The following is an 18459-nucleotide window of genomic DNA, read 5'->3' on the forward strand; positions in this document are numbered from 1 at the left end:
TAGACACACCCTACTCTCAAGGTTTAGTTCAAGCCTCATCATTTACTGGGCTTCCTTGGTGGCTCAGATAGTAAAAAATCTGCCTACAATGCAGGAGACCCAGAGTTCACCCCTGGGTCGGGAACATCCCCTGGAGAAGGGAATGGCTACCCACTCCAGTATTCTTGCCTGGAGAATCCAATGGACAGAGGAGTCTTGTGGGCTACAGTTCATAGGGTCACAGAGTTAGACACGACTGTACAACTTAACACTTTTACTTCATCATTTACTAGGTATGTGACTTTAGGTATATTACTTTTCTTCCTTGGGTCTCTCTCTCTGGTTAAGAGCTAAAACTGCTCCCTGGGCAGGGCTGTGGCTGAAAGGATGAGGAATTTGGGGGAGTGGGAAGGGGACCATGGTGTTGGGCTTAGAGCCATGGTTCTGCCTTCTGCCAACAGTCCCACAGCTGGCCACATCCTCCGGCTGGGCCCTATCCTCTACCTGGCATCATCACACCATTATGAAGGTCAGTGCCAGGGCTCAGTCCCAACCCCACAGAGCTCCTAGGTCTGTCCTTTCCTGTTTGATCACCTGCCATTCTGGGCCACCCAGTGGAACTTCCCGAATCCAGCTTTGCAGGCCTGCACTCAGCAAGCTGGAAAGAGGCAGCACAAGAACTTTCAGAATGAAATGTTTTCCTAACCCTCTTGTCACAGTCATTCATACCCAACACGACGATGCATATTTTTAGTCACTTCGCAGAATTTAAAACACACCTCGAAGGCGCCAAGAAACACCAGCTTGGGGATTAACTCTGCTCACAAGAGACAGTGGGGCGGACGTGGGGAGGGCTGCCTTGTGCTGCATCACCCGTTGCCTGTGCCATGACTCACTGTGGCCGCCACCTTCACGAGATGCACCTGCCCATGGATGTGGGATCTGGAGCAGCCTGCGGTGGGAACTGAGCTCCCAGCCCAGGTATTGCACCAACCCCAGGTCAGTGCCAACTCTGGCACCTGCTAGCTGCACGTCCATGGTGGGGTCATCTCTGGGCCCTGGAACCTGTATGTGGAACACAGGACATAATTCTGGTTCCCCAGGCTCTGTCTCAGTCTACCATTCTGTCCTCAGCCCTTTGTACAGGATTTTCTTTTCAATCAAAGCTGCAAACTCATGAACGGGGGACGGAGCTTACCAGAACCACAGCACCTCTGAGATGCGTGACAGTGGAGAATGTAATCCCGAATACAGAAGCTAACCCGACACTCTCCACAGGGGATGGGGCTCCCTGCCCCTCCAAGGGAGAACCTGGGGGACTTCCAGACCATCTAAAGCCTATCCTCCTATCTACCCCCAGAGAGAGAAACTGACACCAGTTAGGGTTCTTGTCTAGGGTCATGCCACACACCAGGGCAGAACTGAGTTAGGGCCCAGCTTCCTGTCTCCCATTCAGGGCTTTGTCATGCGCTGCTGAAGCCTGATGCTTGCGGTTACTGGGCCCTCAGGGGACAAGGCCCCCTTTTAATGCCCTGTTTCCAAGGTGTCCCAGTTGGAGCCCTGTCTCTCCCTGCCAGGGGCTGCCTCTCTGTGGAGCATGGGTAGGGTCTCGGTGTGCACACAGGAATGGGTCCAGGGGGAGGCTGGGGGCTGGATCTGAGTTTCCATGGGGAGGTGGGCGACATAACCTTCTGTGTCTGGTGGAGCCCTGGACCAAAACCCCCACCAATCATGCTTCTCGGTTCTTACAGTAGCCCTCCCTGAACTGATTAAATCATGGCGGGTGCGTAGCTGCTGGAGCGGTCACGGGCTCTCCCACCCGCGCTCCTGATTTAACCATCTGAGACCCTCTCTCCAAGATGTCCACATGCCCTGAGCTCCAGCCCCCCAACTGTCCCCCAGACTCTCCGCTGCGGTAGGGGGTGGAGAGGGAGGGCACTGAGTGGGTGCCAGGGAGTCCTACTTCCCGCACGCGGCCCCTAGCTCCGTGGTTCCCCACAAACCCCTCCGGGTCCTCGCCAGCCTCGGCGGCCGCGCGGCTCCAGCATGACTGCGCCCCCGTCGGGCGGGAGGGGCTCTGCGGCCCGGCCCCCTCTCCGCCCCCCGGGGGCAGCACGTGTGGGGCGGGGCTGTGGTTCGAGCCTGGGGCTGATTGGGCAAGGGCCTGGTGGGCGGGGCCGGGCCGCAGCTGTCAGAGCGGCGGCGGCGGCGACCGCGGCGCATCGGGCTGAAACGGTGGCAGCGCTGCAGCCGGGGCCGGAGCGCAGGAGCCGACGGGGCCCGGCCGGGATGGTGCAGCGGCGGCTCCTCGGCGCACACACGCACTGAGTGGGCCCAAGCTGGGCCCCGCGCCCCCCGCGCCCCCCGCCGCCCCGATCCCGGCCGGCATGATGTGCCTGGAATGCGCCTCGGCGGCGGCGGGCGGCGCGGAGGAGGAGGAGGCGGACGCGGAGCGGCGGCGCCGGCGCCGGGGGGCGCAGCGAGGGGTCGGCGGTGGCGGTTGCTGCGGGGCGCGGGCAGCGGGCGCCGCTGGAGTCGCGACCGCGGACGATGAGGTGCAGACGCTGTCGGGCAGCGTGAGACGGGCCCCTTCCGGACCCCCCAGCACCCCCAGCACTCCTGGCTGCGCAGCGGCTGTCAAGGGCCCGGGCGCGCAGCAGCCCAAACCAGCCAGCTTGGGCCGCGGGCGGGGGGCAGCCGCCGCCATCCTCAGCTTGGGCAACGTGCTCAACTACCTGGACAGGTACACCGTAGCAGGTGAGCGAGTGCCCCACCCAGTCCGAGTACCAGGACCCTCTGCCTGGAGGTACCCCGGGGCAGGCCCCCTATATCCAAGCCTTTCGTGGGGTCCCTAAGGGTCTTCGCCTCAGGTACCACTGGGCAAATGATGCCCCCAAGACCTACTGATCCAATCCTGGGACCGCCCCCGCACCCCCCGGGCCAGGGGTAGGGGGAGTCCCCACCCCTGGAGTAGCCCGCGCGTCCCCGCCAGCCCTTGACGTCCCATCCGTTGTCCTCTTCTGCGAGAGTCTCCTTTGCGTCTCTCTGCGTTCTGGCCTTCGCGACCCCTCCCGCCCCAGCCTCAGATTCCTGGGCCTCTCCTCCCCTTCCCCCAGCCCAGGCGGTCTGTCCGTCCGTAGCCGGTCAGTTCCTTCCTTCCTCCGCCGCCTCCACTCCCCTGCGTGCGTGCCGCGAGTGCGCGCGCCCCTTGCGGGTGTGCGCCAGAGGAGACCAAGTGTGTGCTCGCGGGCGGCGCGGATGTGTGTGTGTGAGCGTGTGAGCGCGTGGCTGACAAAGGCTTGGGGCTGCGGGGAGTGGAGGGAGGGGCGGGGCGGGTCCGCGGCGCCTGGGGACCCAGGATGCGGTTTGCAGCTGGCCCTGGCTAGAGGCCTGAAGACTCTTCCCTCTCTTCTCTGTCGCTTGGGGCCTGGGGTAGGGCGCAGGCCACTGGGGCAGGAGAGGGACTGCCTAGTCCTCTGTGAGCGTCTCCGGGAGCCAGCCTCCTCAGGGAGGGATTAGGGTTCGATAGAACAACTGAGTTCTCGCCCGGAATCTGCTCTTCTGTGCTTGGTGTGTGACCTTGGGCCGGTCTTAGTTAGTGTTTAGGTCTCTTCCCCGTTCTGAGGTGGGACCCTCTGGGGATGAAAGAGCCTTCTGGGAATTCTAATCTGCTGGCTTCCCTCCCCCAGTTCTCAGGGGTCTGTGAGCAGGGACTTTTCCCTAAATTGAGCTGCTCCTGGGTGGGAATGGTGCAGCCTTAAGAGAAAAGGACTTGGGCCAGACTTGCATGTGGGGGCTCTCTGCCATAGGAGACTAGTGACTGGATCCCTGACATCCTGGCCCGCTGGCCCCAGAACCTGCCTAACCACAGTTTAGTAAAATCTGCAACTACAAAAAAAAAAATTTTTTTTTTTGGATAGACTCTACAGAGAACTTTGTGCCCGTGACGAGAAGCGAATCCTGGCCTAAACCATAAAATATAATGCCACCTGGGTCCCCTTTGCCAGGACTCAGTCTCCCTGTCTGTTGAATGGGGTTTTGTGTCAAGTGCTTGGAGAGCAGAGGCTTCTGCCTTCCCCGACTCCCACTTTCAAAATCTTTTATCTCTCTGTTCCTCTCTGTGGGGAGTTGAAAGGGGGTACCCCTGGCACCAATTTCTGGGACGAGCTGTCCCCAGGGGACTCTTACTTCGTCTGGTGAGCTGGAGTAGTCAGCACCATCCAAGCACACCAGCCCATCTCATGCATGTGCCATCCTGCCTGGGACCTGGGAGCTTAGGTGCCACCCAAAAGTGGGGAGAAGTCAGAGAACACGGGCGGGGGGGCGGACGCTGGGGGGCGGACCTGCGGATAGTCAACTTCTGTCCACAGATGAGCAAACCAAGGCCTTTGTCCACAATGGCTCAGAGAGGGCACGACAAAACTGGCATTCCATCTAAATCCATCTACCTGGTTCCTACCCTCTCAGCTGGTCAGTGAATGGCCTGCTTCTGGCTCTGTCACACCAACTTCTCTTTTCAGGCCTCAGACCACCCCCCACCCCCACCCGACCCACACTCTAACATTCTTAGGGAAACCGACTCTGTTTACTGGCTGAGGTGGGAGGGTGGGATCAAGGAGGGCTGGTACCTATCTGCCCCCACCCCCACAGGGGTCCCAGAGTCAGAATGGGAGAATAAGATAGGAAACTTTTGGTAAATTGGTAACAGGGAGTGGAGCAGTAGGGAGGAAGGTCCTGAAAGCTCTGTGCAAACACTGTCTGAGCTGTGCATCCCCTTCTGTCCCGCCAGGGAGGGCCGGGAGCTCCTGCTCCACCCTGCCCCCAGCACACAGCACACACAGATTTCCTCTCCGGATGAGCCTGCTCCCTCCCTCTCTCTTTACTGTCATTCTCCTACCACCACCCCCTTGTTGCCAAGTTCAGTTTTCAGGAAGATTTACTGTCTCTATGGCAACTACTATGGCTTGGGAGGTTGGGGGCGGTTTGGGGGGATCACAGGGGAATGGTCATCTCAGGCTTCAGTCCACCTGTTGCTGACTGTCCAGCTGGGACAGATGAGGCGATGCTGACAGTCCATGGCTCAGTCATCTTGGATATTTGCACCCACCTGATCCCTGAAAATCTCACCATCTGGCCCTGGCTCCCCCATCAAAAAAAAAAAAAAAAAAAAAATGGGAGAGTTCCCACACTCTTCCTTTCAATTCATCCTGTGCATTTCTGTTTTCATGGAATAGACCAGCTTGGTCCAAAAGAAATATAAGGCAAACCACGAATATAATTTAACATGTTCTACGAGCCACATTTAAAAAAGTAAAAAGACTAGATGAAATGAATGAACAACATTTTATTCCACTCACTGTATCCAACATCATCAACATAGAAGCTGTTGATGGGATAGTTTGCCTACTTTTCATACTGAGTTTCAAAACTCAGTGTATTTTGCATTTATAGCACGGGTCAGTTTAGACTAGCTGTATTTCAGGTTCCCAAAAGCCGTAGTAGCTTGGGGCCACCACGATGGATAATGAAGGTCTAGAGTCTTTGATGCCAGAGTTCACGTCCAGGCTCTTCAAATTCCCAGCCGTGTGACCTTGAGGATGTCGCCTGGGTTCCGGCTGATCACTTCCTCCCCTCTACCTCCCAGGGTTGCAGTGTAACTGAGAATGTCTCTTATGCCCAGGACAAGGCCAGACTCCTAGGAGATCTTCACTTTTCCTTGCTCTTCCATGGCTCTGCCCAAGCTGTGGCCGCCCGATCATTGTGCCCTCCTATTTCTCACTTTCTCACAGTTCCTTTTAGGATTCCTTGGCAAATCCCCCGCTTCTTCACCATCCTGGGAACTCCAGTAGGTTCTGCCTCCATCCTGGCATTCCCAGCGCCACCGCCACGGGGTGATCGAGCTAATTACGGCTTCTCCTCCTCCTCCTCCTCCCCATGAGAACCCCCTGAGGGCAGCAGGCCTCAGAAGCAGGTGAGAAGGGCCAGGCTCCCACTCTGGCTTTTCTTACTGAGCGTTGCTTCAGTTGGATGGAACTGATGTAGCCCAGAAGCTATCTCTTAACCCTGCCCTCCACCTGCCTGGGTGGATGGGGACGTGGATGCTGGGAGAGAGCTGGCATTTACCCAAGGTCACATGGTAGGGAGGAGCAGGATCAGAACCCTCCAGTGTGGTCTTCTCTCGAGGGCAGGACAGAGCATGCCACCCCTGCTTCTGACCTGGAAAACTGGAGACTCCGCTGGCCAGGGCGGAAGCCCTCCAGGCAGATGAATTTCAGCTCAGTTCAACAGCAGCAGTTTGAGCTCCCCTAGGGCACACGGCTCCCACTCCCAAGGCCCCTACCAGCCTGGCAGCCACTCACTCTCCATTCTGAGCCCACTTGTGGCTGCCAGGTCAGGAGAAGGGGTGGAGCCTCTCATTTGAGGGTCCTGAGTCTCACCTTACCAGCACAGCACCATGGTGCCTGAGAAGCCTGTGCCCCCGGCTTCCATTCTTCCATCTATAGAAGAGAAGCAGAGCTGAGGATGTAGGAGGCAGCATTCTTTTCCTGGAACCAGGCCCAGCAAGAAGGAGTTGGCATGGCCCTGTTTATGGTTGCTGAATGACTATTTGAGAGTTAGGGGACTATTCTCCCCTAACTTCTCTGGGGGCACCTGTTCCCTTCCTGAGACCCAGTTTCCTTCCCTTTGATCCAGCCCCTTGGCAGACCAGGCACTTGAAATCGGGTGGAGCAGGGGCTGGTGAGGAGGAGAGGCAGAGCCCTGCCCTGGGGGAGTCTTTTCTGCCAAAGAAGCTGAGACCGGTATCCATGGCAACCGCTCACTAACACAAACCCAGGAGAGAGGAGTACAGGGACCCAGCCTGGAATGCAGGCCTGGCAGGGACTGGGGGCTTCCCCAAACACCTGAGCTGGGTGCAGGAAGAGCCGCCAAGCATGGGCTCTTGGCTCTTTTTCTTTTTTTTGTCTGCTTTGTTGAATCTGTCCAGAGCTAACACTTAGGGGAACGGAGGCTCCGGACCTTCTGCAGTGTCACCTGAGTGTGTAGAAGCCAGGTCAGTCCCCATGCTCTGTGGCTATCTCTGTGGATAAGGATTATCAACGCCACTCCCGCCCTCCCCCCTCAGGTGGCTTCGTTTGACCCCTTGAGTGGCCCTGCCTTGGTCACCACCAAGTCAGCACTACGTAATGTCTGCAGGGCGGGGTGTCCCAGGGCCACATTCCAGAATGCCTGTCTGATAGGTCAGTGTCCAGGTGCACCGCTGGGCCAGCCTGGAATGCCAGCACCCCAGTGACTAACCACTAGCAGCCCATTTTCTAGCTCCTTTTTCCTTCTTAGGCACCTTCTGGTTGGATCTGTTGGCACCTCCTTTGTGCAGTTGACCTGTCAGAGAAGTGCCTTGAAACTCACTACCTTGGTTTGGGACTCAGGGCCAGTGACCCTCCCAGCCTCTGCGTTTGTTTCTCCTTTGTGAATGGGGCAGGAAGGCTGCAGGGTATAGCCTGGGCTGAGAGGGAGGTTGCGGGGCCAGAGTTGCTCAGAGAGGAGTTTCATGTCTCTTCCCTGACTGGAAGTGGCTTTTGTTTCTGCCTGGGTGTGAAGTGAAGTTGTTCGGCCGTGTCCAACTCTTTGCGATCCCGTGGACTATAGTCTACCAGGCTCCTCCATCCATGGAATTTTCCAGGCAAGAGTACTGGAGTGGGTTGCCATTTCCTTCTCCAGGGGATCTTTCCGACCCAGGGATTGAACACAAGTCTCCTGCATTGCAGGCAGACACTTTACCGTCTGAGCCGCCAGGGAAGCCCTGGGTGTGGGGGCCTGAAATCCTGAGGGTAGATAGGGGATGAGAGCACAGGAGGCAAAGAAGACACTGTCTTGATCCCCAGGCTCATGGGGCTGGGCTCCCCATGGGCCCTGACCATCTCCTGGGCTGCTCCTGGCTTTGTCAGAGTTGCTGTGTGACCTAAGGCAGATCCTGACCCTCTCTGAGCCTTAAATCCACAGTAGAAGATTTTGTTCCTCTTTTTCTGTGGTCAGGGTCTTGCTCCCAAGGGTAGTATGGGGCACGTGACTTGGTCTCAGGGACTCTCACCTGCTGGACTTCGGCTCTGCCTATATCTCCCTTTCCCAAGATAGCCAGGTCTGTTTCCCTGTTGCTTCAGGGGCCAAACTTAAGTTTTTGCTGATGGGCCTCCGTGGTGCCTCTGCCCTCCTTCCTGGAAGTCTTCCCTATGTCCCCTCCACTCTGTCCCACATCCATCATGGCACCTACCCCTGTTATAGGCTAGCTGTCTCCCTCCAGCCTCAAAGATTGCTGAGCCTGGGCATAGGCTTGGCTCTTGTTGGCCGACTATGTGACAGAATTGAGTTGCCCCACCCTGGCCTGACCCCAAAGGCCATCCTTCTGGGCACTCGTAGGTTTGGATGACCCTGGACCAGGATAGGCCCCTGTGGCCGAGGCTGGGGCTTCTCTTGTGGTGGCCAGTGCTGCCCTTTTGTGCTGACCAGGGCTCACAATGAGCTACAAGCCTCGTGTCTCCAGGAAGGAAGTGGGGGCAGTGGTCAGTGTGGTCCCTGTCTGCCCTGCCCGCAGACCTGACAATGGGGCTGCCTGGCCCCATGCTGAGCAGAATGGCTCCTGTACATGCAGGAGGGCACCAGGGTGGTTCTGCCTCTTCTGCAGGTGGGGCACTGGAGGTGAAGGGCTGGTCCCAGGTCACACTGCCAGGTGGGATGAAGCAGGACGCTGGTCCTCTCTGGTCCTGGCCCTCTCTTGGTGGTTGAGGGGTTGGTGGAAGGAGCCCTAGGTAAAGATATGGCTGAGGGCAGAAGCACTTCTTTTAGAGTGAGAAAGAAGCAAGAATGATGCACTAGCCAGAGTTTGGAGGTTAGGGGTGTGGGCCCCATCTCCTGCCTTGCCCTCAGTTCTCTGCCTCCATGGTGACCTTGCTGGGGTCTTCTCCGCTCCCCGACCCCTCCGTTGTGGAGTCTTCATGATCCTTTCCCTGCCCGGCATGAACTTGCCAAATGGGATCTCTGACCACAAGGAGCACAGTTATGCTTTGTAAACTGTAGAGGGCTGTGCCTGGGGTGGGGTGTTGTTCCTTAGTCACACACTGTTTGGAGCACCCAGGTGAGAGTGGCTGGTGTGGATGTTGAGAGGGGGCTGGCTGCAGCCTCTTTTCTGGTGTTTTCTGAATCTCAATTTTCCATCTGAGAAGTGGCAGCGGGTGTCGCCGGTCACCTTAGCCCGCTTGCACAACATGCAGGGAGACGGCTGAGGGTTCGTGGGCTTGAGCCATGCCGTTCCGAGGTCTCTTATCTCTCTCTACCCTCTCTCCCCTCATACATTCTTGGCCTTATCCTGGGTCTGTGTCCACACAGGCCACACCCTCCATGGGTCACGATAAGGGTGTGACCACCTTGTCCCCAGCCCCTGGTGGTCTTGGGAGTCCTTGAGCCAGAACAGGGCCGGAGAGGCTGAGGTGGGAAAGGAGTGGCCCTGCAAAGCCCCCAAATTGCTAAGGCTGAGTCCGGTTCCAGGAAAGCCGGCCCCAAATGATAGACCAGAACCACAGGCCAGAGGCCCAGCTGCCTGTCTCCGCCCACTCTGGGCAGAGAGGCTTGGTGGGGAGTAGGGGATGGGGTGGGGTGTTGGGGGAAGGCTCTCTGCTCTCCTCAGGCTGGCGGGGTCTGCAGGCAGGGCTGTGGGTAGGGAGGGGTGTTATGGGTGCTCTTTAAGGGGCCAAGTTTGGAGTCTAGGTCTTCTAGGGAGAGGCTGAGACTGTGGGGCTGGGGCCCCATCCTCATGGTCCCTGCAGAGATGACCACTAGGCTGTCCTAACATTGATGATCCAGATTTCTAGGCAGATGTGGGGAATAGGAGGGAGAGTGTATATAAAACAAACTCGATTAAGATTTAGGATGGACACAGCAGGGATGTCTAGGGATTCTGGGTCACTCTCAGATGGGCAACCTGGGCCCCAGAATAGAGGCCAGATGCTCCCAGAGGTCACTCAGCTTGTCCCTGGGGGATCAGGGGAGGGTCTTGCCCTGTGGACACTCTGGGGCAGGTAGAAGTGAGCTTTCTTGACGGCCCGGGTCCCTGGCTGAGGAACTGCCTTGGTCAGTCCCTTCAGGCTCAGGAAGGAGGGGGTGGGTGCTGGTGGGGCCAGGCTGTGGTTTCTTAGCCTGAGCCATTCAGAGCCAGGTCAGCAGAGCCAGGCCCTCAGGCCCCTATAATTACCGGGGCGGGAGCTACGGCCCAGTATGGTAGCAGGGGTGAGACTTCCAGACTGAGCCAGCTGTAAGGCCTCCAAAGGGGACCAGGGTCCCTCCAAGAGGGACCGGCCAATGGCAAGCGGCACCGGCCATCTGCCCCCATTTTGGAGAAAAAAACACTGAGATGGGGCTTCCCATTCTCCAGAAACCGATCACAGGACAGGACTCTTGCCCCATGAGTTAATGATCTATGATCGGGTTTATAAGGTTTATAGCATTTATTGACTACCTACTGTGTGCTGAGCACCATTCCAAGCATTTTACAGGATTAACCCATTTAAACTTCACAAGAACTATATAAAGCAGATGTTAAAATTTATTCTTGTTATGGTATATAGATATACATACATACATACATATATATATATATAGGAATATTACTCAGCCACAGAAAAGAACAAAACAATACCATTTGCAGCGACATGGACGGGCCTAAAGATTGTTATGCTGAGTGAAGTGCATCAGACAGAGAAAGACAACTATCATATGATATCGCTTATATGTGGAATCTAAAAAAAATGGTACAAATGAACTTACCCGCAAAATAGAAATAGAGTTACAGATAGAGAAAACAAACTTATGGTTTGTTACCAAGGGGAAAGGCAAGGGGAGGGATAAATTTGGAGGTTGAGATTGACATGTATACTCTGCTGCTGCTGCTGCTGCTAAGTCGCTTCAGTCGTGTCCGACTCTGTGCGACCCCAGAGACGGCAGCCCGCCAGGCTCCCCCGTCCCTGGGATTCTCCAGGCAAGAACACTGGAGTGGGTTGCCCTTTCCTTCTCCAATGCATGAAAATGAAAAGTGAAAGTGAAGTCGCTCAGTCGTGTCTGACCCTCAGTGACCCCATGGACTGCAGCCTTCCAGGCTCCTCTGTCCATGGGATCTTCCAGGCAAGAGTACTGGAGTGGGGTGCCACTGCCTTCTATACTCTAGTATATATAAAAAAGGTAACTAAAAAGAACCTACTGTATAGCACAGAGAACTCTATTCAATACTCTATAATGACCTACCTATATGGGAAAATAATCTAAAAATGAGTGGAGATATATGTGTGTGTATATATATATATATAAACTGATTCACTTTGATATCACCTAAAACTAACACAATATTGTAAATCAAGTATACTATAATAAAAATTAATTTAAAAAATTAATCCTTGTTACAGAGGAGGAAACTGACACAGAGAAGTTAAATAACTTGCCTGAGATCACATAGCAGGAAAGGTGGAGAAATCAGAATTTGAACCCAGAGCCTAGGAATTCAGCTATGCTGCCTGCTACTCTGAGAGAGGCAAGGTGGACTGCACTGGATGACGAGGCAGAAAGAGACCTCGGGATCACGTCCCTACCTTGCATCTGAGGCTGGTCTGAACTGGGGGCTCCTGACATCAGTGTGGATTTCCTCTTACACCGCAGCCTTTTTGAGGACTCAGTGATGTCAGCAGGTTGGGTTCTGGACCTGGCTCCTCTGGGGGGGATTGAGGGGCCAGCAGTGATGGGGAGTCACTGTGAATATCTGTGACCAGCCAGATGGATGAGTCAGGCCAGATTTCATCCAGCTCTGGGGGTACCTCAAGGTTATAGGCATCTCTTCAATAAGAGCCCCAAAGGAGGGAGCTGGGGGGGTGGAAGACCCTTGGTAGAAATGAGCTTGGATCTGGGCCCTGGATGAGGTGGAGGTTAACAGGTAGAGATGAACAGCCCAGGAAGAGGGCACGGCTATGTCAAGGCTTTGGAGTCCTGTGGACCATGATGTGCAAGCCACAGGGGTTCAGACCACCCAGGCCAGTGGTTTCCAGCTACCTGGACAGTGTGTTAATAGATTCCTGGCTTTCGCTTCTAGACAGGGTGATTGTGCAGATCTGGAGCGTGGAGGCCTCAAATGCGAGAAGTCTGGGCTGAATTTGGGTGGTAATGCAAAGCCACTAAACCCTAGTGCGGCAGCCACGCTCAGTGAGCTAATAATTTGGTTCCACTCTCAGAAGAGTGTCTGGCATGTAGTGAGCCCACAGTACATGTTAACACCCATATTACTGTTGTCATTAGCAGTAGTATTATGCACAAGGGTCCGGGGCCGTGTGTTTTGAAGACCCCCTAGGTCTCCAGAAGATAGTGAAGGACAGGGAAGCCTGGTGTGCTGCAGTCCATGGGATCGCGAGGAATTGGACACGACTGAGCAACCAACCAACAACAACTTAGATGACTCTGAGCCCTGGCCAGAGCTGACAACTGCTGGGCCACAGCCTTAGCTCCTTGAGTCCAGAGACTGTCTGTGATCTCTGAAACCCCAGCCCAGGACTTAATAAGAAGCTGATAAGTGCTTGTGTGATCAGGCTGCCTGAGGGGTGCTGGGTGGATGGGAGAGGCTGGAGGCAGGGAGTCCAGGGAGGATACCAGTTGGAGATGAAGAGAGAGAATCCTTGGGACCCATTCATGGGAGGTGAGGGGGTTTCGTGGCCGACTCCCCGGTGTCTGGCCTAGGGAGTGGACCAGGTGGTGGAGTCGTGGAATTGGGGTCCAGGTGACTGCGATGCTGAGGGATGAGAAAGCCTGTGGGACTGAGCCACCAGGAGGCGGTTGGCTTCAACAGAGGATGGAGGTGAGGACATTGAGTTGGGAGGGATGAAAATTCTTTTAAGAACTTTAGCTATGGAAATTCCCTGGCAGTCTAGAGGTTAGGACTCAGCGCTTTCACTGATGTGGCCTGAGTTCAGCCCCTGGTTGGGGAACTAAAAAAAAAGAAACAAGAACTTCATCTGCGAAGTGTTAGTCGCTCAGTTGTGTCCAACTCTTTGCAACCCCATGGACTGTAGCCCACCAGACACCTCTGGTGTCCACAGAATTCTGCAGGCAAGAATACTAGAGTGGATAGCCGTTCCTTTCTCCAGGGGATCTTCCCCACCCAGGGATTGAACCCGGGTCTTCTGCATTGCAGGCAGATAGATTGTTTACCATCTGAGGCACCCTGCCTCCTGCAGAGTCCACAAACGCGCTCACCTCTCACTGATACTGGTGGTAGAAACAGTCCTACCTCATTCCCTCTACCAGCCGTCTTTTTCTCTCCCTCCTTCACAGGGGTGAGGGAGGTGCTGACAGCACAAGGCAAGCCAGCAGCTAACCCAGGGCCAGCTCCCCAGGAGGCAGAATGGGCAGCTGGCCTTGGACAAGAGGCGAGCCCCTTGGAGGCTTGAGAGGGGTGTAATTAGGGTCAATGGGTAAGAAATTCAGGTGCTCCTGCTTCTGCAGAATGTTTTTTCTTGGCTCGGGGACAAGGACCCCGTGGACAGAGGACAGTTGTGGCTGTGGATTTGGGGTGACTGCCTGGAGAAGCCTGGATCGGGGGCTGTGGCCATGGGTCGGGGGAGTTGCGTGTGGGATGGAAGCCCCACCTTGCTCACCCTGGGCTGGTGGAATGGGCTGGGTCTGAGCTGTAGGAGGCTGCTCCTGGGCGTGAGGCCCGTCCTGTGACCCACTAAACCTCAGCCTCCAGGAAAGAGGCTAAAAATAAGGCTGTGGTGAAGAAGGGAGGGGGGTTGTGTGGGTCCAAGCCAGCCTGGAGCCCAGAGGAAAATCTGAGACGACCGTCCGGGCTGCTGTGACACACGCTTCCCGTGCCAGTGGCCAGTGGGATCTCACTCGCCTGCGGCAGTGGCCCTTTGCAGGCCTGGAAGAGGGAAAACAACCCAGAAAGGCTTGGGCAGGGCTTGACCTGGAGTCTTACAGCCCGCCCGAGGCCCTGTTCCCTGGGGGGGTTTCTCTGACTTTCTGCCTGGAATTCAGGCCTTCGACCCAAGGCTGGATTGCAGGGGGCTGCTGGTTTCAGATCTTGCCCCTGACATTTTGTGTGCTGTCTGACAAGCTATGTAATTTCCCAGAGCCTCGGTTTCCTCCTATGTAAAATGGGGATGATAACCCTAGATCAGCATGGGTAGGAGGGCTAGAAATACCCCTTGTAGACTCGCACACAGTGCCTGGAACTTAGCAGGAACCAGCAACTAGGGGCTTTTTGCTCCTGGCCACAGCAGGTCCAAGGAGCTCATATCCATGTCCCTGTGTCTTCTCTGTAGAACAAACTGATCCTAGTGTGACAAGCGCTAAAACAAGGATGGACTTCGGAGAGTGGGGGCAACGAGCTCTCTCCCTTTTGGGAGGGGGAGAAATCAAGGAAGACTTCCCAGAAGAGGAGGCATCTAAACTAGTTTTGAAGGAATGGCAAGAATTAATTCAGTCAACAAAATTGCGCCAGGGTAAGAAGAGGCAGTAATGCTCAAAATTCTCCAAGCCAGGCTTCAGCAATACATGAACTGTGAACTTCCAGATGTTCAAGCTGGTTTTAGAAAAGGCAGAGGAACCAGAGATCAAATTGCCAACATCACTGGATCATCGAAAAAGCAAGGGAGTTCCGGAAAAACATCTATTTCTGTTTTATTGACTATGCCAAAGCCTTTGACTGTGTGGATCACAATAAACTGTGGAAAATTCTGAAAGAGATAGGAATACCAGACCACCTGACCGGCCTCTTGAGAAACCTATATGCAGGTCAGGAACAACAGTTAGAACTGGATGTGGAACAACAGACTGGTTCCAAATAGGAAAAGGAGTGCGTCAAGGCTGTATATTTTCACCCTGCTTATTTAACTTAATTGCAGAGTACATCATGAGAAACGCTGGGCTGGAAGAAGCACAAGCTGGAATCAAGATTGCTGGGAGAAATATCAATAACCTCAGATATGCAGATGACACTACCCTTATGACAGAAAGTGAGGAGGAACTAAAAAGCCTCTTGATGAAAGTGAAGAAGAGAGTGAAAAAGTTGGCCTAAAACTCAATATTCAGAAAACTAAGATCATGGCATCTGGTCCCATCAATTCATGGCAAATAGATGGGGAAACAGTGTCAGACTATTTTTTTGGGCTCCAAAATCACTGCAGATGGTGATTGCAGCCATGAAATTAAAAGACGCTTACTCCTTGGAAGGAAAGTTGACCAACCTAGATAGCATATTCAAAAGCAGAGACATTACTTTGCTAACAAAGGTCTGTCTAGTCAAGGCTATGGTTTTTCCAGTGGTCACGTGTGGATGTGAGAGTGGGAAGCTGAAAAATTGATGCTTCTGAACTGTGGTGTTGGAGAAGACTCTTGAGAGTCCCTTGAACTGCAAGGAGATCCAACCAGTCCATTCTAAAGGACATCAGTCCTGGGTGTTCTTTGGAAAGACTGATACTAAAGCTGAAACTCCAATACTTTGGCCACCTGATGCGAAGAGCTGACTCATTGGAAAAGACCCTAATGCTGGGAGGGATTGGGGGCAGGAGAGGAAGGGAACAACAGAGGATGAGATGGCTGGATGGCATCACCGACTCGATGGACATTAGTTTGAGTAAACTCCAGGAGTTGGTGATGGACAGGGAGACCTGGTGTGCTGCGCGATTCATGGGGTCGCAAAGAGTCGGACACGACTGAGCGACTGAACTGAACTGAACTGAAAAAGAGGCAGCAGGTATAGTTAGGGGGGCCATAGGTAGATTGGGGTGGCTAGAGCATGGGGGTAGGGGTTGACGCCCTGAGAAGTGAGGCTGGAGGGTGATGTTGGCAGGGCTGAAGCTATAGCCCCATGGCTTGATGAAGCCAGGGGAGGCACCGGTGATGGTGATTATGTGAGAGGGCTGTGATCAGATCAAAAAGCTACAGGCCCTGGCTCAGGACTGGGAATGGGCTGTGAGGCGGGGAGGTGAGTGTGGGTGGCTTCCCGAACTCAGCCAAGCCACCCATAGCCCCTGATGGAACTTGAGGCCTCTGAGTCTGAGTCGGGGGCACCTCGGAGGTCCCACTTGATGGCTCTGCCATCCACAGACCCAGGATTGGCCCCTGGTTTCCGCCTTCGAGGTAAAGTCGCAGCCCGCCCCGGTTATTAAGTCGTTAGCTGGGTCTCACACAGCCTCTTCATTATGGGTAATTATGGTGAATCCTCTCTGGGTATTAACAAGGAGGAGACCAGCTGCTCTTGACTGTCAGGCTGCTAGAACAGGAAATCCCTGGGCATCCCAGCCCTGGGTTTTGGGTCGGGGGGACAGTGGCATCTTCTGCAGCGCCGGCCACTGGACGGGACCTTCGTACTGTGTTTGGATATTCCACTTTCAACCATTTCCCTGTGACTTTGAACTTGTGGCCTGACCTTCTGTGCCTCTGTTTCCTCATCTATCCAGTGGGACGATAGTACCAGCCACCCAGGGTTGTGTGAGGGCTAAACTGATAAAGCACTTAATGCTCAGTAATAGGAACCACTGGAGAAGGAAATGGAAACCCACTCCAGTTTTCTTGCCTGGAGAATCCCATGGACAGAGGAGCCTGTAGGTGGGCTACAGTCTATGGGGTCGCAGTGTCGGACACAACTGAGTGACTAAACAACAACAAAACAATATGAACCACCATCATTTTAGATGCTGGCGTCAGCATCGCCGTGTTGAATTGTTCTAGGAGTTCCTGGAAGGCGGGGTCTGGTCCCTTCCTCTGTCCCCTGTGTGGGGAGCTCCAGAGAGAGGCCCTGTCTCCTGTCTCCCCTTTTCCTTCTCAGTGCAGAGGTGCAGTGGTCAGGGGGGCTCTGGCCTGTGGTCCGGCCTCCTGTTGTCCTGAGATAAGCTGAGGCAGAGGCCCTGGGGCCTGTGGGGGCAGAGGGTTGTGCTTACCCAGGAGCCCTGGTAGAGGGCTGGGTGAGGTCAGAGGGGGCCAGGACGTTGCTGGCCCGGTCCGTCCACAGCTGTCGATCGTTTCTAATTGTCCTAGTTACTAACCCCGTTGACACTCCTAGCGGGAGTGCAGAGGTGGTTGGAAGTTGGGTGAAGGGCAGACATGACCTCAAAGGCTCCCATTCCCCCAGGAAAGCAGGCCCAGAGCCCTACCTGCTTCCCTCTGCATCTTGGCTCCTCATTGGAAAACTGGGGGTCCTACTATACTCCTGAGGACAGCTGGGGGGATGTGTTTGTGCACATGTGCAGGTGAGCAGGTATAAGCATTGCCTGCATGCTCTCACCACCCTCTCCTTGGTCAGAGGGCTTTCCCTGCAGCTTTCAGAGGCTGCCTATCCACTCTCTGGGCTGTGGGCTTCAGGGTCTCCCCTGAGGGCAGGGTCCACCTCTGGGGTTCCAGCTCCTAGTCTGGGGCTGGGCTGCAGGTGGGCAAGAGGCCCAGGCTGTCAGTAGGAGGCTTGCCTGCCCTAGGTGGGCTGAGTGATTATGGAGGAGCCTCGCTTGTCTGCTCCTCGGACCCCACACTGGCAGAGTGCAGGGTTAAACACTGCAGGATGGACACTTGGCCTCCATGGCCCCCAGTGGCCTGGATAACTGGGCAGGGTGGAGTTCTCTAGTTGGGGCCAAGCTGGACCCAGAGGGGTGGAAAGAGGACTGAGTGGAGGCTGAGGGTCACTTGGGTGGGCAGAGGGGTGAGGGTGCCCTGGGCTCAGGCGTCTCCAATAATCACCCTCTGTCTTCTCCTCCCAGGCGTTCTTCTGGATATCCAGCAACACTTTGGGGTCAAGGACCGCGGCGCCGGTTTGCTGCAGTCAGGTGAGGCCCGTCTCCCATCCTGGTCCCCCAACCTGGCTTTCTACCTGGTGGGGATTCCCTGCCCATCTCTTCCGTGGTCCTGACTTGCTGAAAAGAACGTGAGCTTCGTGTCCAACATCCCACCTTGTCACTCACATAAGGCGCCACTTCTCCCAGTCTCTGCTTCTATTCTTGTAAAACAAACAGCACCTGCCCTCAGGGCTGTGGGTAAGAACGCAGGCGCCTGGGAATCACCTCTCAGATGCCAAAGCAGGAAATTCTAGCTGGTCAGCCTCGGAGCAGTTTGCAGACCCAGGGCAGGAGCCTGAGAAACCTGGGTCCCAGACTAGACCTGGGTCTGAGGTTCTCGCCCCTCTCGCCTGAGATCCTGGCCTTGGGACTGATGGGGAGGCAGGGCCCACCCTCCCTGGGCCAGGGCAGCACAGCAGGTGATTATGCAGTTATTCCAGCCTCTCTGCCCCTCCCTCCAGGGTCCATGTCAACCTTGCACCTGCCCAGTGGCCCTGTTGGACCTGAGCTCCTGGCCCTCCCACGGGCTGTGGCCCTGCTGGCCATGCCCTCAGCAGGACCCCCATGCCGGGGCAGAGACTCGGAGCAGTGTTACATCCTAGGGCTGGTCCTGACCCGGCCCTGACCT

At 55.3% G+C, this 18459-nt stretch overlaps 1 protein-coding gene across 3 annotated transcripts in view; it reads left to right on the top strand.

Moving 5' to 3' along the window:
* The window catches only part of SPNS2 (SPNS lysolipid transporter 2, sphingosine-1-phosphate), a 109988-nt gene that overhangs the window by 70146 nt on the left and 21383 nt on the right, over window positions 1-18459 (top strand). For 2 of the 3 annotated variants that reach the window (XR_011561958.1, XM_070772862.1), the window contains one exon: window positions 17757-17822. Coding sequence is in view for 2 of the 3 variants with exons in the window: in XM_070772862.1 (XP_070628963.1) it covers window positions 17757-17822 (66 nt within the window). In the remaining variant the exon portion in view is untranslated. Of the gene's footprint in view, window positions 1-2194; window positions 2737-17756; window positions 17823-18459 lie in introns of those variants that run through there. The other variant, XM_019981573.2, reaches the window with a different exon arrangement.

This window comes from Bos indicus, chromosome 19 (assembly GCF_029378745.1).
Source record: "Bos indicus isolate NIAB-ARS_2022 breed Sahiwal x Tharparkar chromosome 19, NIAB-ARS_B.indTharparkar_mat_pri_1.0, whole genome shotgun sequence".
Lineage (NCBI taxonomy): Eukaryota > Metazoa > Chordata > Mammalia > Artiodactyla > Bovidae > Bos > Bos indicus.